The 23944-nt window shown below is 60.2% G+C and overlaps 1 protein-coding gene across 1 annotated transcript; it reads right to left on the bottom strand.

The window, feature by feature from the left end:
• Positions 1–1039: 1039 nt before the first annotated feature.
• On the bottom strand, positions 1040–13976 carry FAM53A (family with sequence similarity 53 member A). Its single transcript, XM_065877295.1, has 5 exons — positions 13828–13976; positions 10293–10515; positions 9930–10044; positions 9049–9758; positions 1040–1333 (listed from the first exon to the last, which is right to left on the bottom strand). The coding sequence occupies exons 1-5, from the start codon at positions 13974–13976 to the stop codon at positions 1040–1042; spliced, it is 1491 nt and encodes a 496-aa protein (XP_065733367.1).
• Between the last annotated feature and the right edge of the window lie 9968 nt (positions 13977–23944).

The following is a 23944-nucleotide window of genomic DNA, read 5'->3' as shown; positions in this document are numbered from 1 at the left end:
GGCCCCTCTGCATCTGTCTGCGGCACAGACATCCACCCGCCCCCCACTTCCCCAGGAGAGCAACCAGGAGCCCAACTGTGCCTCTGAGGACAGCGGGGCCCGCAGGCTGCCGCCGAGGTTTTAAGAGAAGAAAGATCTCTTCGACACTGATGGGAAAAGAAGGCTTTACCGCCACTTCAGTTCTGCAAGTAACTGTGTCAGAACAGGTGCTGCTGAGTTTCCCAAGAGGCAAGAGGAGGGTGGGTGCCCGGCAGGCGGCCGCGCAGCACTCAAAGACCCTGCTCCCCACCTTGCAGGGCAGGGCCAATGGGGGGCCCATGGGGAAGAGCACGCTTCCCAGCCTTGCCCGGCCCCCAGCTAAGCCCAAACCAGTTCAGAAGGCGCTTCCAGTTAACAACAGGGCCCCACGACCATTTTCTCAGGAAAGAAAAGCAGGAATATTTCTCCAAAGATTATAAACGTCTCCTTTCGCTATCGCAAATCCTTCCTCTTACCCAAAGTTCCTTAGATCAACGTGTTTGGTAGAAAACCTATGATTTTATTGTTAGAATGAACAAAAAGAGACGCGAGGCCAACCAGGCCTACGTGACCTGGGGAGAAAAGCGAGCGAGAAGCCACACCGCAAAGCAAATGAATGCCTTTTATTGAAGTGACAGAGCAGGGCTGCCAGGACCACGTCCTCACGGCCCGTCCCAAGTCCCCAGCGACGCGGCCCTGCTCCAAACAGCCCGGCACACAACGACCGCGTCCACAGAGGGGCCGGCCACGCGCCCGGTGTTTCCGAGCAGCTGAACCACGCGCAGTGCCCTTCACAGCAGGCGTTTCACCAAAGGAACGCAAACCCACCCCAGGGTCTGTGCACAGACCCTGTTAACAGAATGCCCTCACAAAAATTCACTTCAAAACAGAGACGCTTTCTCGGAACCGTAAACGCCGTAAAAATGCAGAACACTTCTTTAGGAAAGACTGGATCAAAGCGACACCTCGAGTTCAAAACAGCGCGTTCGCGGGGAAGAGCCGGGGCTCCCCCGCCTGCCGGTCAGTTGTTCTCGATCTGCTCCAGGTCCAGCTCGCCGCGGCCCAGGGGGAAGATGCCCTCCTCCCCAGCGCTGTCCCAGTCACTCGGGTCCCCGCCACTCCCGCCCTCGCCCTCACCGGCCACCCACCCCCGCCAGACCCCCGGGCTGGGGCCGGCGTCGCCGGGGCTGGGCGCAGCGGTGCTCATGGGGCCGTGCGGGTCGCACGGGGAGGACACGGCTGTCTTCACTTGGGCGTCTTCCTCATCCTCGTCTTCATAATCGAGGGAGCAAAGGCTTTTTGAATTTTTTAACGTCTGCAACAGAAAAGACACGGGCTTGAAGCATCTCCAGGAGGCCACAGGGGAGGTGGCATCCCACCAAGAGGGGTCCCCGAGGTCACAGAAGGCGCCCTCGGTCCCCTGGGCCCCGCCACACGCCCTCCCACCCTCGGGGCCACTTTCTCAGAGCCCTGCCTGCCCGCGCCCCTGCCTTGCCCAGGGCCATGGCCCCACTGAGACCCGGCTCATGGGGGACAGGGGCCCGGGGACTCGAGGCCGGAGGTGTGTCCACGATCCCATCAAACACCTGCGGAAGGACTGGCCGGAGGTCCGGGGTCCTCGGGCAACAACGGCCCCGCTTGTCAGCCCAGCCGGCGCCCGCCTCCACAGCCTGCCTCAGGGGACCCCCGCCAGGGCCCCCAGCTCCTGCCAGGCGAGCCCCACAGCCACCCCCGGGGCCCACCTTCCTCTCCCCTCAGCCCTCCCTCTTCCAATGGTTCCGCTTTCAACACCGACACGCCGCGACTGTCCTCACCTTAGAACGCCTGAGACGCACACTCTACACAGGGGGCCTCCCCTGAGCCTCCACCCCCTCCAGCCTGGCGGGCAGCTCCCCACCCCGCGCCCCTGAGAGCCGCTCTGCCGCTGGTCCCTCCCTGAACTCCTGGTCCCGCAGCTTTGTGCAGCGCCACGTGCTGTCCACGGCGTGTCCAGGCGTCACCCCTGGGCTGCCCACCCTGCCCCGCAGACACGTCACCACGTGTTTTTGGGCTTCTCAGGGCATTGGCAGAATCCGACGTGGCGACGTGTCGGGGGGGGGTGGCGGCCACGGGGCGAGGGTGCCCCCAGGCCTCCCGCAGTCAGGCTCCTGGACACACGTCTCCCTGGAACAGGCCCCGCAGAACCACACACGCAGCTCCCTCTGGAACCAGCGCTTTCGGGGGTGCCACTCAGCTCCACCAGACCAACGGCCTTATTTCGGCTGTTGTCCTACTGTAAAGAGTGAGCCACCAAGAAGTAACACTGAAGAATCAAGTCCCTGAAGATCTGACAACTGGCCACAAGCCCTGGTCACAAAATGAGGACGCGTGAGATAATTTCTTCTTCATTCAAATCAAGGCGGACGCCACAGTCAAGGTCACTTTCGTACGCAGACCCCACAGCACGGCGGGCCCGGCCCTCCACCCACAGCAGCAGAAGCCGACGTGTCCTTCCTCACATCTCCACCTACAAAATTCTCCTTCTGATTCAGAGCACGGAAGTCGAAGCCCTACCCAGACGGTAGTAACCTGACAGCTGGCAGGAGGACCACGGCCCACAGGTCCTCTCGGTGGCCAGGACGGAGGCCCGCCTACGACCACAACTGCGGCTCAAGCGTGAATGCGGCAGCTCTGGACACTCCCGGCTCAGGCCACGCACAGCTCGAAGCCACTGACACTTCACACTGAAGAGCCCAAAAGGGGCGTCACAAAGCTCCAGAGGGCCGGGCCTGACCTGACACGTGTGACCCTCGCTGCCGGACGGTCCTGCTCTGGTCTGACGGTGACCTGCATCTAAGCAGATGGACAGAAAATATCTTTTCAAAATCAAAGGTCAGGACTTCCCTGGTGGCACAGTGGTTAGGAAACCGCCTGCCAATGCAGAGGACACAGGTTCGATCCCTGGTCCAGGAAGATCCCACAGGCGGTGGGGCAACTAAGCCCGTGCGCCCCAACTACTGAGCCTGCGCTCTAGAGCCCGTGAGCCACAACTACTGAAGCCCGCACACCTAGAGCCCACGCTCCGCAACAAGAGAAGCCCCCGCAATGAAAAGCCCGTGCACCGCAACGAAGAGTAGGGTCTGCTCGCCGCAACTAGAGAAAGCCCGCGCGCAGCAACGAAGACCCAATGCAGCTAAACATAAATAAATAAATAAATTTTACAAAAACAATCAAAGGTCAAAACTTTGAGATCTGAGTCAGGGGCCCTCAGTTTTAGAGGGTCTTTCACCTTGTGTGCAAAACAGCCTAGGGGACGCGCCCACCACAGACCACCCAACTGACGCAGGCAAGAGCTCACGCTCAACCCCCCGCGGCTGGAGCGAAGAGGCCCCGTGAGACTGAGCCGCAAGCTTCTGCAAGAACAGACACCATCCTGCCAGCAAACGGCCGGCCCGGCCCAGCCGCAGGCTCGTCAGGTCTCTTCCTGGAAGCACAGCCCAGTGTCCATGCTCGAGACCAGAGCTGGCCCTGCCCACAGGCCATGGCCACAGCCCAGGCGGGAGCCCCCGGCTGCCCGGAGCCCCTGGAGCCCAGCACCCGGGTGCGGGTCCAGCCTGGGCTCCAGCCGAGGAGAGGAACCCGGACATGCACCGCGGCCGACCTGGCCGAGCCAAGGCCCTCCTCACCCGCCACGGGCGGAGGCCGGCCCGGTGGACATCACAGGACTGGGGGGACGGGGGGGGGTCCACCACGAGCAGGACACATGTGGAAACGGGGGCCACCTGAGGGTCGGCACCCCGTCTGGACTCCCAGCCTCCCCAGGCAGCACTGGAAGAGGCCTCTCTGTGGAACTGGGGGTGAAGACTTGGGGGGTCACAGCACCCCACAAAAAGCTCACAGCCGAAGGGCCACACCCAGGCACATGGGGCCGCCGATCAGCCTTTGGGTCCCCGTCTTAAACGCAGGCAGGCGTCCCAACGTTACCAAACACCTGGGGACAGCATCTTCTACGTAAGGCAGCAGTGAGGATAACCCAAAAGAGGAAGCAGTTTGGAGGAAACAGGCGATGCAAGACAAAGAAAACGTCCCCAAAACCAGACCCCCGACACCCAGGGATAAGATCCTCCATCTGCGAACCGACAAAGGGAAAGAGGGGACCAGTCAGGAGGCCACCCTCTGAGGACGGGGGCCCCAGAAGGCAGACTGAAGAAAATCACGCCCTGAAATCATCTCCCCAGCAATGTGGGAGCCCCCTGGACCCGACTGACCCCCAAGGACCCGGCACAACCGACAAACACAGACACACGAGGTCTGTCCTCACGAAATGCTTGGAGGACAGAGAGGGGATTGGGGAACCAGGACCAGACGGGATGGTGCGGGGCCCGGAAGCTGAGGGCAGCGTCTGGAGTGTGAAGGGGCCGGTCCTGGGCAACGGGAGAGGATGTGCAAGGCCTCTGAATCCATGCCACCCCCCTCCTTCCTCAAGAAGCCATGCGCTGAAAGAGATGGTGACAAGGAAGGCTGACTCCTGGGTCTCGGGGTTGGCGAGTCCACTCTGCAGTGGACGGCCACCTGTCTCTGGGTCTCTCTGGAGGCCCAGACACCGGCTGGGGGGGCCATCACCAGGTCGCACAGCCAGGACGGCACCACCGGGGTGTCTCCTGCTGGGCGGCCTGCAGTGCCCGGGGACCCTCATTTCACCAGCGAGAGCCCGTGGTGACCTCAGCGACAGGGCTGCGGGGGCCTTACGAACACAGCCTCTCTCATGCCTCGTGCCCTGGGCCCTGCGTGTCTGGCACCTCGCCTGACCCCAGCACTGACCTTCTCAGAAGAGGGGAGAGAGCATGGCCCCGAGGCCACTGGGCACACCTCCACCCACAGTGCCACCCACAGCGGTAACAGCGTCCCCTCCGCAAGAGAGATGGGTGTACCCGCCACGTGCGGTTTTTACATTCATCACCTTCCACGTTCGTCTAAAGCAATACGCTCACACGAGAGTCGGTCGGGAGAAGCGAACAGGTTAAAGCAGACTAGACAGAGTACGTCTACCATGACACGGTCTGTTTATTCAACTTGGGGGAAACTAAAGCACGAATAAAAAGGACGAAATGAAAGGCAGACACGAGCTGCTCAGAAAACGAACTTGAAACATGTGGACAGGGAACTAGCCTCACAAATACAGAAGCTGCAGCTCAACCACCACCACCCCGGGTCTTCCCCGCCTCTGCGGGACCCTCCCACGGTGCCCTCCCCCACCCCGGGCTGGTGGACGGACGGCCAGGGCGAGGCCCCCAGCCCCACCTGCTCACCCTCTGCCCCCCTCAGTCCAGGAGGCCGTGAAAAGGCCGCGACTGCCTGACCTCTCGGTGCCGGGCCCCCCGCCCTCTCACCGGCCCAGTGACATCCACACAAGACTTGGGAGTCAGGGTCCGGCCGCGCCTGTGGCCACTGGGGAGGCACATCAGCGCCCTGGCCTCGTGGGGGGCCCTCCCCAGGGAAGGCTCACAGCCACATTCCGGCCACAATCTCTAAGGCACTGTGTGCATGACACAAAAATAAGGACAAGAACCAAGAGGCTGCTTCTGTGAGAAAGCAGTGGGAACCCAGCTGACCAACAAGCTTCCAGGCCTGGCAGCTCCGGGCAGCTGCGGGCGGCAGGCCCGGGGGGGAGCCGGCCTTGGACAGTGTGGAGCCCCAGCGCTGTGTCCAGGGACCTGTGCACTCTGACCTCTCGGGGCTCCTCCCGCGCCTAGGAAGCCTCGTGGAAGGGAGACGGACTAAGGGACAGGAAACCTGGGGGTCTCCAGGTACAAACAGACAGAATTCGCCAGATGTCCAGGCTGAGCGACGGGCATTTCCCCGAGGCGACGTCCTGCGCGGAGGGGACGCCTGGTGACAGCGGGTCCTCTATGCCCCAGCCGCCCACAGAGCCCAGTGACCGCCGCGGCCAGCCCAAGGGAGGGACCGGGACCAGGAACTCAAGTCACTCCTGCAGACAGCGCTTGCAGCCCCGCAGCAAACACCCGCGACACTCTCAGCTCGCTCCTCGCACAGCGTGCCGAAGCGGGCCTGCCGCCCTACAGGCCCCACACCCCAAACGCAGGGAGGCCCGCACCTCGCCACTCAGACCCCGTGACTGCTTGGCCACTGTCACCTCACTCCCCTGACATTTGAAATAATCGCGTTTTCTAGGTACGTTGTAACATCGTGATGGAGTACGGAACATACTTGGTCTTCTTGCAGGTGCCTGGCTCAGAGCTCTAAACTCCTCGGGGTTCCCTGAGTGACAGGGGCGGGGGAGCCCCTTCCAACCCCACCCGAGTTCACGCCGACACGACTCGACCCCGCAGCAGCCTCAGGATGGGGGCTGGTCACCAGCGGAACCAAGCCTGGGATTCCAGGGTCGGACTTTCAGCCCACCCCACCTCCACCTCCAGGGACCCAGTTAATCACCAGTGGCCAATGGCTTAATCAATCACACCGATGCAACGAAACCTCCATAAAATCCCCTCAATGGTGGGGTTCCTAGGTGAGCTCGTCAAGGTGCTGGGAGCGTGGTGCACCTGGAGAGGGGTGTGGAGGTTCTGCGCCCTCCCTATGCCTTGCCCTACGCATCCCTTCCATCTTGCAGTTCCTATGTTGTAGCCTTTAAAATAAATGGGTGTCATAAATAAGGTGCTTTCCCGAGTTCTGTGAGCCATTATAGCAAATGATGGACCCTGAGGAGGGGTCGTGGGAACCCCCTATTTATAGGTTCAGGAGGCCCTGGACTTGGGGCTGGTGCCTGAAGTGGGGCCGTCTTGTGGGGCTGAGCGTTGACCTGCAGGGTCTGCACTAACCCCAGGTAGTTCGTGTCAGAAGTGAAGTGAGTTGTTGGACACTCGGCTGGTGTCTGCAGAGAACGGCAGGCGTGTGGTGGGAAAACCCAGGCATTCAGTTTCAGAGGCGGTGTGAGTCCACACAGGTCACAGTCACGTCGTCTGGTGAGGGATGGAGGGGCTGCCGACCGGCCGAGGGGCCCGCTTGGGCACTGACCTCTGCACCCGGCCCGGAACTGACCCCACGCCTCAAAATGGGGATCAGAACTGGCACGGGGGGAAGGTTCTTCACCAGACGCTTTTCAACAGGTGGCCGCTGTGATCTGTTTGCAATGTTCCTAGCCACACACACTTCATCATTCACATTAAAGATAAAAAAGTACAGACTACAAATTTTAAAGGCCTGAGAAATACAATGAGCAACTTTGTACCCAAAACTGAAACCTTAACTGTAACAGACAAGTCCCCAGAAATACTCAAAACAAACTGAAGAAACAGAAAACCCTACTAGATCCTGACTGGAGAAAGTGGGTGCGGGTCTGTTTAAATCCACATCCACCCCAGGCCCAGATGGCTTTCCAGCAATCCCACCAAACCTCCTCCACGTGAGGGAGCTGGGAGGTGGCTCTCCCAGCCCCAGTCCAGCCTTAGGTGCCCACAGCCCTGGCCGACAGCATGGCCGTGACCTCAGGGAGTCCCTGAGCAGAACCGGCCAGCTGAGCCGCTCCTGGATGCCCAACCCACAAGAACATAGCACAGACGTGTGCTGTTTACGCTGCTAGATGTGGGGTGTTTGTTACGAGGCAACAGATGACTGACACACTATCTTATACTTTCATTTCAGAGATGGCTCTGCTGGGGACATCAGGGTTGAATCAGAGGCAGACACCGATGAGTACGAGAGAGGTTGCCAGGAGCCTGGGGCAGGATGGCTGGAGAAGGAAGGGGACACAGGACGAGACTGCTGGGCCCGGGAATTGCGTGGTAGGGACACAGGGGAGCTAGCTCTAGGACCACAGCCACGCGCCCGTAACAGGAGGAGCCATCCTAGGAGACAAGCAGCCTCTGCCCTCCCCAGGCTTGTCCCTCTGGGGGGCGGCACCTCAGCCCTGTCCTGCCCACACCCCAGCTCCCGTCTCCTCTCTGCTCCCCCACCAGCCGCCCTGCACGGCAGCCTCTCCATCACAAGGCGATCATGACCATGCTTGGCCCAGAACTCAGCAACCCGAGAGTTGCCAGGCTGGGTCCACACACATCTGTGGTCAGTGGTCCTGACACCCTCCTCCTCACCCTATCCCTGCCCCCTCCCTGGCCTGAGGGGTTGGCACGCCCACCCAGCAGTGAGGGCTCCCCCTGCTTTGCTCCCCCTGCCTACTCTGGAGTCCCTGGTAGGAACGTCCCCACAGTCCTGCCCCCTCGGGGCCCGCAGACGCTGCAGTACACGGAGCTGGGGGGTGCATATCGGGCTCACGGCCAGCTTTCCTCCGTGGCACGTGGCAAAGCTCGGAACATCCCCTTCCTAAACCCCAGCTCTCCGCGGAAACTTCACAGCCAGCAAGTGTGGGTTGGGAGCTCCCTCCCCACCACTGGGAAGAAGCTTCCAGAAAACCCACCAGTCAGGAAAGGTAAAGCTGACAGTGAGGTCGAGAGTGGGTGTAGATGGCATCGTGCAGCCTGGATCCCACCTGGGTTCTGTGGACCACGGAGACCTCAGTCCCACCCTGCGGGCTCCTGCGCCCCCGCCAGGACCCCAGGCACAGCCGCCTCTGTGATGAGGGGGCCTGGCAGGCTGGCCTCTCCCTTTTCTCACACCACAGCCCCGTCCTTGCTCCTCAGCACCCCCAGAAGGTCCTGCCATCCCCCTGCAAAGATGCACAGGTCAGACCTCTGGAAACCGGCTCTTTCCTTTAACTCTGCTCTGAACTGCCCGCGATCAGAAAACAGCATGGGAGGGGCAGGCGGTGGCCCCGGACACCAGAATCTTCAAGCTGGTTCACAACCCAAACTCGGAACAACACCTTCTCCAAAGAGGCATCACTGGTGGCAGGCTCCGCGAGGGACGGCAAGGAAAGGCTTGGTGGCGGACGGCGCCCGCTCAGCCTCGGCGCCCTGACCGACGGCTCCTGTCTCCACCCTGCAAGGGGCAGCCCAGCCCGCGTGGGGGGTGGATCCCCCCATAAGCACCCCGCCCCGTGGAGGGGGTGCCTGCACTGCACGCAAGAGGGAGCCTCACCCGCGTCATTTTCAGGAAGTCCAGGGCCGGGCGCGGCCAGCGGGCATCCTCCTCACGCCTGCGCTTCCGCTGGCCCTTCCCGCCCGCGCGCACACACGGCTGAGAGCGGCAGCGGAGCAGGCCCCGACGGCGGCCCAGCTCGGGCGTGGACGCGGGCGTGGACGCGGGCGTGGACGCGGGCGTGCTGCCCGCTGAGGGTGGAGCCGCGTCCACTGGCAACAGGTGCTCCTGTGACAGGGACAGGCGGCGGCGCGGCGAGGGCAAGCGAGGTCCAGCGGGTTGCCGAGCCGGGCCCAGGGCCAGGAGGCCGCTGCTGGCCAAAGCCGAGGCCGGCCGGGGCGCAGGGGGTGAGGCGGAGCTGGCAGCGGGGAGGGCTCGGCCCGGCGACCAGGCGCTCCTGGCCTGCAGCGTGGTGCTCCCGCCACTGTGGCACCGCCTCTTGGAGACAGGAGCCCAGACTCTGGAGCCACCGGGGCGCCACGGGGACCGGCAGCGCGCCAGCTCGTTGGGCTCCGACAGGGAGCGGCAGTGTCGCTTGGTGGGTGGTGCTGAGGGCGGCCCTGCGCCGTCCCTGAGGTCCCTGGCACTGACCGCACCCAGGCTGGCGCTCGGGCCGCAGGGGCCAGGAGGGAAGGGGATGGCAGGGCCCGTGGCCCCCTGGCTTCCAACGGGCTGTCCTCCACCGACGACCTTCCAGGGGTGCTTGTCTTCTGGGGAAACACGAAGGAGAGACGGGTGAGGGGCGCACGCCCCCCGCGCCCTCAGCCCTACCTGGCCTCAGGGTGGGCCCAGCCCTGCTCGTGGGATGCCCCTCCTCCCCGCCCCTGCCCTGCACAGTCGCAGCTCACACCACGGTGGGGACGCCTAGGGGCACGGGGAACCTGACACCACAGACCCAGCTTCCTCGTCGTCAGACGGGGGCATAAGGGTCACTCGAGAGGCCGAGCGTACAGGGGTCAGCAGCTCGACACAGATGGGCTCACGCAGGCAGCATACCTGGGCAAGGGGGCAGCCAGGGGAGTGGGGCCAGGGCTGGGGGAGCCCAGAGCCCTGATGACCTGGCCCGGGGGCGGCCAGCAGCCCCTCCAGCCCAGCTGCTCTGCGGTCACCCCCAGCTGAGGGGCCTTGGCATGGAGGCCAGGACCCGCCGCTGGGAGAGGCACAAGCAAAGGCCCTAGGTGACCCCGGGTCACGAGGATGCACAGTCAGTCAGAAAGGACGGCAGGGCCGGCTCCGTGGCCTACGGGAAGCCCGAGGGGCTCCGAGCCAGGACTGTCCCTGTGTGGGACGGAGACGGTGCCCAGGGCCACGTGCGGGCCCATACCACCCGAGACCTTGGTGACAGCTGCACCTGAGCAGCCTGGAGGGAGCCGAGCACAGCGTCCCCGTGGAGGTGAGCAGGGCCGCAGGGGAAGAGCCGGATGCCACTTGGACTGTCCGGCCTGAAGTCGCACCACTAGCACCTCACTGCGACCACGGACACCAGCCACGGTTCGTCACAGGGGCCACGGCGCCCACGCTCACGCTCACGCAAACAGATACGCTCGGGCGGCCAAGCCTCCTAGGCCCATTCAGACCACAGGGCACACGTGGCAGGGGCGTGCAGTGCAGGGAAGGGGTCCGGCAGACCCAGGCCCTCCAGGCACGCACAACCCCGGCTCCCACCACCGGCCGGGTGTGCGCCACACCAGCGCTGTGGCACAGGCCGTGCGTACCGCCGGACCCCCGTCCTTTCCCTGGTGGCCACAAGACCCCACCGGGCGGGCCTTTCAGGTCTGCACTGCCAGGCCGCTTCCAGAAAGGAAGCTCTCCAACCCGCACCGCTGTCCAGAGGAGGGAGAGGCCAGCAGAGGAGGGGGCGCAGCTGGGGCCTCGCGCTCCGTGTCAGCCTCCCCGTCCAGCCCTGCTCACGGGGTCCTGGCCCACAGCAGCCCAGAAAGACCCGCTGGGGCTTTTAAATACTTACCGTCGGTCTCAGAAGGGAACGAGTGGCCACTTGTGTTCAGTTTCTGGGCAGAATACTGAAAGTGAAGAGAAAGAAATTTCAGTACTGTGGGTTTACACATGCGGATTCAGAAAGAGTTCCAACTCAAGAAACAGGCCTGTGTTTTTATCCCTGCAATAAACTTGTTTGTCCCCAACACTGTCTTTCTTGGTGATTAAAAAGAAAAACATGGGCCCCGGAATACATTTCTTTTCTTAATCAGGAATTTTAAAAGCCTCACAATTACTCAGTTGAGTAAAGGACATAGAGAGCCACAAGCGGACTTCCCTGGTGGCACAGTGGTTAAGAATCCGCCTGCCAATGCAGGGGACACGGGTTTAATCCCTGGTCCGGGAAGATCCCACATGCCACGCAGCAACTAAGCCTGTGTGCCACAACTACTGAGCCTGCATGCTACAACTACTGAAGCCTGTGCGCCTAGAGCCTGTGCACCACAACAAGAGAAGCCACCACAATGAGAAGCCCACACACTACAACGAAGAGCAGCCCCTGCTCGCCGCAACTAGAGAAAGCCCGTGTGCAGCAATGAGACCCAACGCAGCCAAAAATAAATAAAAGTTTTTTTAAAAAAGAAAGAAAGTGACAAGGCAAACCATGGGATAGGAGAAAATACTGGCAAAACACACATCCAAGAAAAGACTTGCATCCAGAATATACAAAGAGTTCCTACAAACCAGTGAGAAAAATGCACACAACCCAAAAGAAAGATGAGCAAAAGGACAGCAAAAAGGACATACAGACACCCAGTAAGTACAGGAAATGGCCCTGATCTCACTGGTCATCAGGGACACGCGGTCAGAGTCGTGAGCAGACGCCACCATTCCCGACCAGGGAGACGGCACGGCTGGGGCGCTGACGGGCCTCTGGGCAGGACTTCGCTTTACACAGTGGGAACAGACTTCCACAAAAGGCCTGCACGCGAACGCAGTCAGCGGTGTCATTCTTAACAGCCAGTCGTGGACACATCCCAAGTGTGTCCTCCTGGCAACAGGAGACGCGGACCATTCAACAGAGTAAAGGAACAGCTCCTGATGCACCGTCCACACAGTGAACCCAGGGGCACTCATTCGCCTTGAGTGGAGAAGCCAGTCTCCAGGAGTACACGCTGCATGTTGGCACTTCTGAGACAGCAAAGCCACGTGGGGCCACAGGGGACTTCCTGGGGCGATGGAGAGGTTTGCAGTGACGGTGACAAGGTTATCGCGTACACGACTGGAAAACTCACCCAATCCACACCAAACCCCATCTGCGCATTTTACTAGATGAAACGTACACCTCAATAAAAAAGTATTTTTTAAACTCAAGGCTTTAAAAGCTGAGCTCTCTGCCAACCCAACTATACCTGCACAGCCGGACGTGCTGGAGGACACACACAGCACGCTGAGGCTACGTCCACGGGGGCCAGCACACGCTGACCCTCCCTGACCTTGCACCCCCCCCTCACTCCTCCACCTGGCACCCTTCCCAGGCCCCCAGCACAGCCCTGCAGCAGAGGGGGCCTGCTCCCCTGACCCGAGTCATGGCCTCTGCTCCAGCCCTGGCCCTCACTGAGAACGGACGCCAAGCACCTGTCCCCACCAGGCTCGTGTCCCCACAGGGCTTGCGTCCCCACCAAGCTCTGGGGCCTGTGGGCCCTGCTACCCTCTCACTCCCGCGTCCGGCCCAGGGTCCAGCTGGCTCACCGCCCACAGCCTCTGCTCCGCCGAATTCCAGCCCTGTGTCAACTCCCAACGCCCCTCCCCACTCTACTTGTCCCCAAGCACGTCATCTGCTTCGCCTCGACCCCAGCGTCGAGAACAGGGTGCCCCGAGCCCAAAATCAAACAGTGATAGAGATGACGGGGACTTTCTTGCTCAGAAAGATACACTAAATTGTGTCTTTCACTATGTAAATTACACCTCTTATTTTCTTTTTTTTCTGGCTGCGCAGCTAGCAGGATCTCAGTTCCCTGAACTGAGGCCCTGGGGCAGTCAAAGCGCCCAATTCCAACCACTAGGCCACCAGGGAATTCCCTCCTCTTTTTTCTTTTAAGTGAACGTTAGAGCAGGTGCTCTAAGCCACGTCTATGCACCCACAGCACAGGAACCCCACGGACGCATCAGCAAGCCTCACCAGGAACTCAGTGAAACGCCCACTGGTACAGAAAGGCATTATTTCCCACACACGTGCATCCTGTACGAAGGACGTGTGGGGAAGTCACACAAGGTGAAATGATGTGTCACGACGGGAAGAGTTATAAGTGGGACTTTTCTTGTCATGCTCTCGCTACAGCGAAACCCGCTCGCGTGCCCCCTTCCCTGCAGGAACCACAGGCGACAACAGGCCGAGGGCTGGGTGCGGGTGACACGACAGCGCTGAGCACCCGCCCGGGGAGACGCTCAGGCACAGCCCCCAGCACCAGGCAGGTGCAGATGCTCAGCCGCCTCCCTCTGGACCTCCAGTTTAACCAGGCAGGGCGTGAGCTGAAGGCCATGGCAACACGGCCCTAGGAATCGGCTCCACCTCGGGCAAAGCTGACCCACAGAGACAGAATTCAAGAGGCGCTCTCAGGAGGGGCGGCGCCCGGAGGCACGGGCAGCGTCTGGTGGGCACGGCTGCCGACCAGGGTGGACGTTTGCCCACTCCGCACCCAGGACCATACACGTTGATGTGTAGCTTAGGCTTTCAAAGTTTGCTTTTAATGATGCTGAGAACCCACCATCACGACGCTGACGGGCTCTCGGGGCTGCGAAGGCGCCGGAGCCTCCCTGGGATACTGACCCCTCCCTCCTCACCTCCCCCCATCCTCTCCCCCAGCTGGGGCCCAGCCCAGGCAGTGGCCCCCAACACGGGCCGGGCAGCTCACCGGGCCGGCATCGTAGCTCTTGCGGGCAAGGTCATCCAGGCTCTGGTTCTGCAGCTTCTCAGTGATGAGGGTGACCATGGTCTGGGGCCCGTGCCCTCTGTCCGCGCCGACAGGCCCTGGGGTTCTGGAACATCAGGCTTCAGGAGGCCCGGGCCGCTGCTGGCTCTGAGCTAACCCTCAAGGGTACGTTTCCATTTTAAAGACGAGCGATCCATTTCCGAGGGTTCTTCAGAGCTTCGTGCCTGTTTCTGGCAAAGAGAAACAAACCATCATAAGGATTACAGGCAAAGCCGTTCAGCTAATGACTCTGTCACCCGCCAGTACTGCGTGTGTGAATATTCTGATCTCGCTGCCTAACAAGGACCCTCCCGCGTGAAAACTACCACAAGAGCTCTCTCCTGGAAAATGTAATAAAAGCAGCGGTCCGGGTGAAGGATGGCAGGTGGACACGCGTGAGAGCCAGCGAGGGAGGCCTCCCCACCCCTGCTCCAAACACAGGCGCCAGACGGGAGGAGGCGCGACCGCCACGCTTCGGACTCGAGAAGCTGCTGGAAACCTAGTCCTCAGCCAGCGGCAGCGAGACCCCGGAAACGAGCTGGCCATGAACGGCTGGACCCACCTGGCCGCTGACCAGTCACCGCTGACCACTGACCGCAGCAGTTAGACACCCCTCCGCCCCACCTGGCCAGTGAGGGCCCCGCCCCCAACTGAAGCTGGGGTTCCCTCCTGGGAGGGGGGCGGGGGTGCAGAGTTGGCAGCAGACCCACCTGGCGGCGGCCCGGGGAGGACACTCGGAGGACCCGGCTCCCCGCAGACGCCGACGGGAGAGGGCCGGCCACCTGCCCACCACGCAGGCACCCCCTTCTCAGTGGCCCGCTGCCGCCCGTGAGCAGCAGCCGAGGGCCCCCAGCCCAGGAAGCCACAGACAGAGGCGGACAGACAGGAAGACCCCAGCAACTGGAGAAAACAGATGATGCCAGAGGACGAGAGCTTCCGAGCGAGAAGGCGCCATACCTACACAGTAAGCTCGCTAAAAGGGAACATTTAGAGAAAACTAAAAGAGCTGCTGGAAATTAAACACGACAGCAGTGATGGAACCTCCATAATCTTCAGAGCCCGGCTCCTAACTGCCTCCCAGAGGCCGTGAGCTCGCCCCGACCAGAGGCACCATCCACACCCAGGACTGGTTCTAGGCCAGGAGAGCTGCTCTCCATCCACAGCGCCCACGTCTGCGCCCCTCAGCCTGAAGCCCATCCACGGGGTCTTCAGCACCCAGCATGCTTGGCGCCGACAGCACCCCTGGGCTCCCCCTGTCCTAAGTAGAGATGGCCATCTCTTCCAGCACAGCCGGGGACCCCAAGGCCCAGACAGGAGGGTCAGGGCCAGCAGCTCCCCAGGGGGCAGCTCTGCACCAGCAGTGGTTCTGCTTCAATGCGTTGCGAACCCGGGAACCGGATCAGAGCTGGCCACACCACACGCCCACCGCCAGCCCCCAGTCCCTGGGCAGGACCAGCCAAGCCACAGAACAGCTCTCCCTGCCGCTCCCCACAAAGCCACCTGGGCCCCACTCAGAAATCCCTCAAGAGAGGGGCTTACGAGGGCTCCTTCATCCCAACACGTGACAGATCAGCCTCCCTTGCTGCAACCCCCCGACGCCCACGGCACTGCCCTCTGACAGACGGCAAGGGGGCAGCGTCCTCCTCTGCCCTCTGCCCCGAGCTGACCGCTCGGGGGTCTCTCAGACCCTCCTGTCAAACCCTCTTGGTGGCACACAGCACACAAAACCCTAGAAAGGTTAACAGCAACCACGGCAAAATTTGAAAAAAATAATAAAACAACTAGTACTTTAAAAACAGGCCCCACGGTCCTTGGAGAGATGGCTGATGTCCAGGGCTGGGGCAGGGAAACGACCAGAGGAGGCTGGGGCATCTCCAGGTGCCAGAGCACCAGGACAGGAGCAGAGAGTGGTGACAGGTCCCCCAGGGCAGCTGCGAAGCGAACGAGGCAAGTGGACTATACTCCACAGAAAAAATAAGATGCACGAATCCACACTGAAGTAAATAATTGAAAAGGTGGGCTTCCCTGGTGGCGCAGTGGTGGAGAGTCCGCCTGCCGATGCAGGGGACGCGGGTTCGTGCCCCGGTCCGGGAAGATCCCACATGCCGCGGAGCGGCTGGGCCCGTGAGCCATGGCCGCTGAGCCTGCGCGTCCGGAACCTGTGCTCTGCAACGGGAGAGGCCACAGCAGTGAGAGGCCCGCGTACCGCAAAAAAAAAATAATGATAATAATAATTGAAAAGGTAAGGAAATTGGGGAGGGGGAAGCTCTTCCTTTTGGTAGAATGCCAACTAAGACATGTAGACGGAAGGACGGAATGTCTTTTAAATCACCACCTGAAAAGCACCGCATAAAGTTCCAGGCAAGAATCATCGCTGAAGTTAAAGCCAGTGGGTGGAAGCACGAGGAGAGGCAGGGTATCACGGGGCCCCAAGGGTCTCCCTGCAAGGTGCTCCATCGTGGACCACACAGCACAGGCGCCTGGAGGCCTCACAGGGCCCCAAAGGGTCTCCCTGAAAGGCTCTCTGTCATGAATCTCACAGCACAGAAGCCTGGAGGCCTCACAGGGCCCCAAAGGGTCTCCCTGCAAGGCTCTCCGTCGTGGACCGCACAGCACAGGAGCCTGGAGGCCACCGTGAAAGCCAGAGACCAAGGTGAGCACAGCCTGTTCCAGGGCACAGTGACAGCATGGGACACGGGATTCCTGTCAGAAACGCAGAAGCTGGATTTAGCTGTGAGGAAAAGTCAGACAAACCCAAATGAGGTGAACTGTGCAAAGTGACGGGCAGCAATCAGCAGTGTCAGGGCCGGGAAAGATGCACACGAGGGGGTCCTGCCCTGTTGATGACCCTGGGAGGACACGAGGTCCTGGGTCAGAAAAAGGGCTCCAGGGGACAACGCCCGACATCTGCATCAGCACGGCGGTCAGAGCCAGCACCTCGGGTCCCGATGCGACCCTCGCGCTGCGCCACGTCCGACACGGACGCCAGGAGCCACGCGGCCCCCAGGGGGCACGGCCAGCTTCCACGTGGAATGGTCCTCCGCCACCACTGCAGACGTGCAAGAAAGGCAACAAAACAGTGTCAGGGCAAACACGGCTCCCGGCTGCTGCGGGCCGGTGTGCGCAGGGCACAGCAGCTGCGGACAAAGTAAGAGACGCCCAGTGGGGACGCCCAGCTGCCCGCCCGGGGCTGGGGGTGGGGGCTGAGCACCGGGCAGAGGAGAACGACCGTCCTGGGTAACGTTTTCATTTTCGTCTTGGGGAAGGAACGCGTGCCACTCACAGTTGTTAATATGCAGATTCAAATCCCAGCTCCCCGGAGCTGCCCCCACGAAGAACCGAAAATGGGGGGCTTAGGACAGCAGAAACCTACTTCCTCCGGGTTCTGAGACCCAAAGCCAGAAGTTGAGGTGTCGGCAGGGTTGGCTCCTCCTGGGGCCTCCAAGGGGGGATCCGCTCCCTGTCTCCCTCCCAGCCTCTGGTGGTGGCCAGCGGTCCTTGGCATCCTTGGTTGTGTCGGCATCACACCCCCCTCCGCCTCCATCCTCAGGCAGCCTCTCCTGTGTGTCCTGTATCTCTGTATCTCTTCTTATCAGGACACCAGTGATTGGGTTGAGGTCCACCCTAATCCAGTATGACTATATCTTTTTTTTTTTTTTTTTTAAATATTTATTTATTTTTGGCCACGTCGGGTCTTCTTTGCTGTGCTCAGGGTTTCTCTAGCTGTGGCGAGCGGGGGCTACTCTCCGTTGTGGTGTGCGGGCTCTAGGTGCCCGGGCTTCAGTAGTTGTGGCTCACGGCCTCCAGAGTGCAGGCTCAGTAGTTGAGGCACATGGGTTTAGTGGCTCCGTGGCATGTGGGATCCTCCTGGACCAGGGCTCGAGCCTGGGTCCCCTGCATTGGCAGGCGGATTCTTTTTTTTTTTTTGCGGTACGCGGGCCTCTCACTGTTGTGGCCTCTCCCGTTGCGGAACACAGGCTCCAGACACGCAGGCTCAGTGGCCATGGCTCACAGGCCCAGCCACTCCATGGCATGTAGGATCTTCCCGGACCGGGGCACGAACCCGTGTCCCCTGCATCGGCAGGCGGACTCTCAACCACTGCGCCACCAGGGAAGCCCTGGCAGGCGGATTCTTAACCACTGCGCCACCAGGGAAGTCCCCAGTATGACTACATCTTAATTTACATCTTAATGTAAAGGTCCTGGGGTCAGGACTTGAGCAGACCTTTTGGAAGGACACACTGTGTCAACCCTCAAGGCCAAGCCAGTTCCCCTTATAAGAAATCAAACGATCAGGATGGAACCTCACGGGCACAATGCGTAATGCCCTGCACGTCCCTGCTCAACGGTTAGCATGACGAGCCAGGGCTGGAGCAGCTCAGGACAGCGTCCTGGCCCTGAGGGAGGCAAGCTCTCCTTGGGAACAATGCCAGCTGGTGGCAGGTGCTAGAAGGAAGCGAGCAGGACCCCATCCACGGCAGGGCGGCCTGTTGGGAGGACGATGGAGCCAACACTGAAATCTGAGCAGGAGGTGCCAGGACAGAGGGACAAACCCAGGACCCTGGGGGCCCAGGTGGACGCAGACGCCAGACGTGAGAGGACTAACCGGCCCTGCCGGCCGGGCGCTGAGGGCCGGGGAACAGAGGATCCGTCCCACAAGCCCCAGGACGACTGAGGCAGACGTGTGGCCAGGGCTCCTCGGCACCCCTGGAAGCACAGGTGACCTTTGACTCCACCCACAGCCCCAGTTCAGAAGCTCCAAGACCCCACGCACACACACTGGAGCATCCCCTGACCAGGGGACAGTCTCCTCCCGTGTGAGGCGGACCCGCCGCAGAGGAGGCTCGATTGTGGACACCTCGCCACTTTTCCTACCGTGAGAAATTCAAAGCCGCTGTCCTTCCTCCAAAGCCGCTGGTCCTTCTTCACAAGCAAACCAGTGACCCGGCTGCCCACCTCCCGGGGCTCCTCTCCCTGCCCACCCCTGTGAGCCTGGGCGGCCGCAGCAGCAAAGCTGTCCCTTCCCGTCCACTCAGCAGCCCTCAGCTGGCCCCAACAAGAAGTAGCCACAGGGCTCCAACCACCAGAAACACCCTGCGTGGCTGCAGTACAGAGGCCAAAATCCTCACTCTGGGCCTCCTGGCCCCTCACGTCCCCACACAGGCACCCTCCAGGCCCAGGGGTGTCACGCACACAGTAACTGCTCAACGGGCAGCCCCGCGCGTGGCCCGACCCAGACTCTGAGGGCCTCTCGGCCGGCCGCTCTGGCCCATCTCATCCTCTGGACCCCACCCTCCACAAGGGCGCCAAAGTGGCTCTGCTTTTCTGTTCTTTTCATTTCAGTTTATTGACATAGAGTCAGACAGCATTTGTAAAGCCATATATGAGTGTCTGAGGGCGGCCACACGCTGGGGGCTTAAGCAACAGACACTTACTGTCTCCCGACTCTGGAGGCTGTGCTCCCCCTGAAGGCGCGGGGGGAAGTCTGTTCCGGGCTCTGCCCCGGCTCCTGGTAGCTCCTTGGCCTGTGGCAGCCTCACTCTCACTGTGTCTGTGTCCAAAACCCCCCTTATTATAAGGACACCAATCGTTTTGGATTAGGGGCCACCCTCCTCCAGCATGCGTTCACCTTAACTAATTACATGTGCAACAATCCTATTTCCAAGGCACTGGCGTTTAGGATTTCAACACAATTCAGCCTACAACAAGCCACGTCTATCGTATCACGGCAACGCGTAGGTTTAAAAGCCAACACTGCTGCGTTTCTGTAATGCAGAGGACGGGCGCCAGCGGTGCCTCTGCCAGGGCACTTCCCCGCAGCTCTGCACTCGTACCCCGAGTCCATGGTGGACGGTGCATGCGCACAGCTGTCCTTGGTTGTCTCTGACTTGGGGAGCATCAGGGCTGAGGTCTTGCCAGCACGTCCCCACACCAACTCCCTGCCTCCCCCGCCTCCCAGCCTCCCAGCGCGGCCCACCAACACTTCCGTAAGTCATCGCCGACATCACTCTGTCATTGTAAACAGCATCCCCAGCCGAGCCACACAGGGAGCCCGTTTCCTCAGGTTAATACTTGCCTCCTTCTTCTCCTACGCAAAGTTTCTGCCCGATACAAACTCTTCCCTCAAACTCCCCCAAAGAATTATCAACTCGGCAAGCAAGCTTCATTTGGTCAAAGACGTCAGGACGGCCGTTAGCCCGTGCGCTCCTGGACCCCCGGCCTCTGCTCAGGCCGGAGTGGCGCTGGCCAGCTGGGCGCTGGGCCTCACCCTCACCTTGCGGCGTCCTGAGCAGGGTGCCTGGCGGGCGTGTGATGCCCGTGCCCCTTCTCTCCTCCCTGGACGCCTGCCGGACTTTCTGACTCTTCTGTCTCCCAGGGCTGGGAAACATACACAGGGCCTTGAGCAGGGTCTTCTTAACCAGGAACCCGAGCCACTGGGGCCTCGGAGGTTCGACGGCGTCACTGCCGAGCCCCTCCCGTCCCCCTTCCCCTGGTCTGTTTCAGGGACAGCCGGTGCTCTGCGCTGCGCTCCTGGGCTGGCCCTCCCCGATCGTCCGTCTCTGTCTCGTTTTTGTTGCTGTCGATCTGTTTCCACAATGGCCAACACCTCATCTTCCACGCCTTCCAGTGACATGTTTATTTCTGCTCCCCTGTTTAGCCCGAGGGCCCCAGCGCGCCTCGCCTCTGAGCGCCGTGAGCCTCCGTGTGTGCTCATCTATGAGGCTCTGACCCAGCACAGGGCTCTCCTCCTAACAGTTTCTTCGTCCTGTCCCTGCTATAGTGTCTCGGTTCCCTCAGCCAACTCTGCTCAGCTGGACTCAGCTTCAGGCCGGAGGTGTCCCCTGTGCCCATCACCCTGCTCCCCTTTCACGCTGGGAGGGGCCTGCACGGCGTCTCCATCGAGGGCCACCCGGCACTCGGGGAGGTCAGTGAGGACACGCCGAACAGGTGGATCCGCGTGGACAGCAGGCTGCAGACGGCAGCAGCCCGGGCTGGGGGCGGGGGAACAGGGCCACTGGAAATGCAGCCTCCCTCCAGCCCTCAAGCCGGACCCAGCCCTGGCTGCAAACCAGACCCCGGGCCCGAGCCTGGGCTCTGGACAGGCTGCTCCAGCTCCCCCGCCAGCTCCTGAAGCACGAAACGGGGAGAAAAGTTTCCAGGACCTGCTCAGTCAGTGGTGCCAGAGCGCGGGGAGGCCAGAGCCAGGCCACTTTAGACCCAAAAGCATCGGTTCTGGGGTTTTCACAGAAAAGACAGCACGGAGCCCTCAGCGCCGCAGACCCAGCAGCGTGTCCCCAGTTCCAGGCACGTCGTGCAGTCACAAGCTCGAGGCCGGCACAGTGGTACCACCCCCAGCTTCTCAGAGATTTTCTTTCATTTTCTCACCAAGAACACTCGAACAAAACTTGGAACCTGACTGGACATGAGTTATTAACTGGCACCGTTTGTGTGCTGGTCTCAGCGGCCCCCAGGAGAAGGTGGAGCTGAGGTGCCCCTCGATCGGACAGAGGCGAGGTGACCTCCGGGCGCTGCAGAGGCCTGGTGCCTTTAGGGACACACCCTGGAGGCACCACACACGGGGCGATCACAGTGACGGAGAGGCCAGCCACCCCGCTCCCCACGTCTTCCCAGCCCCGGAGCCAGAATGTCCCCCGAAGGGATGCTCAGCCCCAGCCCCCGGCCAGTCAAGCTCCTCCAAATTCCGGGCCCTGAGACCCTGAGCAGTAATAAATGAGCGTTGCTGTTTGAAGCCACACAGGGAGCCCGTTTTGGAGTGAATTTGTTGCGCCGTCATAGTAACCAAAGCAGTGACACTTAGCAAAGCGAAGGGAGCCGAGCGTCCCCCTCGAGCTGCTGGAGCCAGTCACGGTCCCCCTCCTGCATCACATGGAGGCTGGGAAGGAAAGGGGAGTGGCCATGTCCCCAGGCTGCACACAGGCCACAAGGGAAAAGTTACTGCAGCCGCCGCAAACGCCCGATGATTTTCAGTTGGCGGGGTCTGGGGTACGACTCCACGTCAGGGGTTCGGTGCCTTCCCTAACAGGGCACATTCGGTGCCACACTCATGACCCCTGGGAAAGTCTGAGGCAAAGACAGCCCCGTGTCAGTGCCACCGAAAAACTGTGCGCAAGGCCACCGAAGTCTTTTTGAAAAGACTTCAAAACAAAACGAGAAAAGAAGAAATCACCTGTCCTAACTAACCAACATCTTGCTAATATTAAAATACACAACTGGAGGGTTTAGACAACAGGAGTTTTAGTTTAAAGTTGCCCGGAAACCATGTTTGAACTGTGACCTTTGCAAGGCAACAAGGAGAAGAAACTTACATGATATCAATAAAAAGGAGACTATGCCCGTCACCTCCCTGCTAGTGCGTGCAGAGTGCACCGCGCTGCAGAAGAGACCCCACACCCAGAAAGATCGTTCTGAGAAAGGATGTAGGGTGGGCCCTGATCAGCTGGACAGAAGGCCCAGGGTCAGACCCCGGCTGGCCTGCTTCGGGCTGGGCTCTCCCAGGTCCGTGACGTCACGTCTCTGGGAAAGAACCAGCCACATCATGAGGCTGCAAGGAATCAAATTAAGAAACACGCGTGAAAGTGCTGGGTCCCCGGCACACGTGTGAAATTACGACCACTTATAACAAATGCTTAAAAGACTGTGAAAGTCCACTTTCCTTTCAAAAATATTACAGCAGAAAAAGCCAAAAGGGTTTATATAAAAATTTTAATTTGCTTTAAAAAAAAAAAAAATTGTTTTTGAATGTCTGCAATGCACCTGTAAAAAACACCAGACTGGGGCTTCCCTGGTGGCGCGGTGGTTGGGAGTCCGCCTGCCGATGCAGGGGACGCGGGTTCGTGCCCCGGTCCAGGAAGATCCCACATGCCGCGGAGCGGCTGGGCCCGTGAGCCATGGCCGCTGAGCCTGCGCGTCCGGAGCCTGTGCTCCGCAGCGGGAGAGGCCACAACAGTGAGAGGCCCGCGTAATGCAAAAATAAACAAAAAACACCGGACTGTTGCCCTGGTTCTTTTATCTACCAGCAAACAAACAGGCCTCCTCTGTGCCTGCTCCCTGTGCACCCATGAGCAAATGTCTCCATAACCAGGAAAGGTCCTGATGCACCCACTTAAAAAAGGAAAAAAAAGACAATAACGTTGGCAGCCTCTCCATTACACATTCCCAGCAGCTACAAGAACGCCTCTCCTCCCCCCAAATCCAAAGTAAGTCAAAAAAATGTAGGGATCCACCCAAAGAGCAAACCCTTTACACCACACGTGCCAGCCACCCGTGATCCTTAACCAAGGTCTAATGGTTCTCTGGACAGTGAACCACGGAAGGAGACCAGTTTAAAGAAAAGCCACTGTTCCTAACCAACTGCTATCTCAATTTCAACTGGGGGGTAATATTCCAGAACTTCAAAATCAAACTGTTTCCCGGCCTTCTACCATCAGACTGCTAAGGCTGCGCTTCCCTGTCCGGACCTGCTTTGATAAGACAGCGAGATGAAGAAGCAGAACCTATAAGCTCAAGTTAACTTTCTTAAATATTGTGAAACTGAAGCCATTCTTGAAGTCAAACTAACCTATCTAGAAAAGCTCTCAATACAAAGAGGTCATCATAAACTCAACTAAATAGTGAGTGACTGAGTTAAAAACAAAAGTAAAGTTGTGGAAGCTTAGAGTCAAGTACAGGTAGCCCATGACCAAATGCAAGCAACTGGAGTCAATTTAGCACAGACATAACACTTCAGATCTGCGACTGTACTTGGAGTAAAGGGAAAATAAAGTAGAAATAAAGAAAAACACACTCTACCTAACGCACCTCTCTCCACTCCCAGGAAAAGTCTGAGAGACTCAACCCTCGTCTGTGCAGAGAAAGCAGCTTCGGAATCCACTTCCAATCACCTTCCACAGTTCGCCGAGGAGGGTCTGGTCTCCCCCGTCGTGCGGGTCCACCTTTGGGCTCCCTTGACGCACAGTTTATCACGTCCA

The sequence above is a fragment of the Phocoena phocoena genome, chromosome 5 (genome assembly GCF_963924675.1).
Source record: "Phocoena phocoena chromosome 5, mPhoPho1.1, whole genome shotgun sequence".
NCBI lineage: Eukaryota > Metazoa > Chordata > Mammalia > Artiodactyla > Phocoenidae > Phocoena > Phocoena phocoena.
Note: the sequence above shows the minus strand (reverse complement) of the source record. Positions and strands in the feature narration are given on the sequence as shown.

Bases quoted from the DNA above. Each gene is read 5' to 3' on its own strand.
- FAM53A (XM_065877295.1), bottom strand. From the start codon at position 13,976: ATGGTCACCCTCATCACTGAGAAGCTGCAGAACCAGAGCCTGGATGAC. The intron at 10,516-13,827 runs GTGAGGAGGGAG...CCGTGGTCGCAG, and splicing joins GGGGGAGAGGATGGGGGGAG to TGAGGTGCTAGTGGTGCGAC. The intron at 9,759-9,929 runs GTTCCCCGTGCC...GTGTTTCCCCAG, and splicing joins AGCTGGGTCTGTGGTGTCAG to AAGACAAGCACCCCTGGAAG.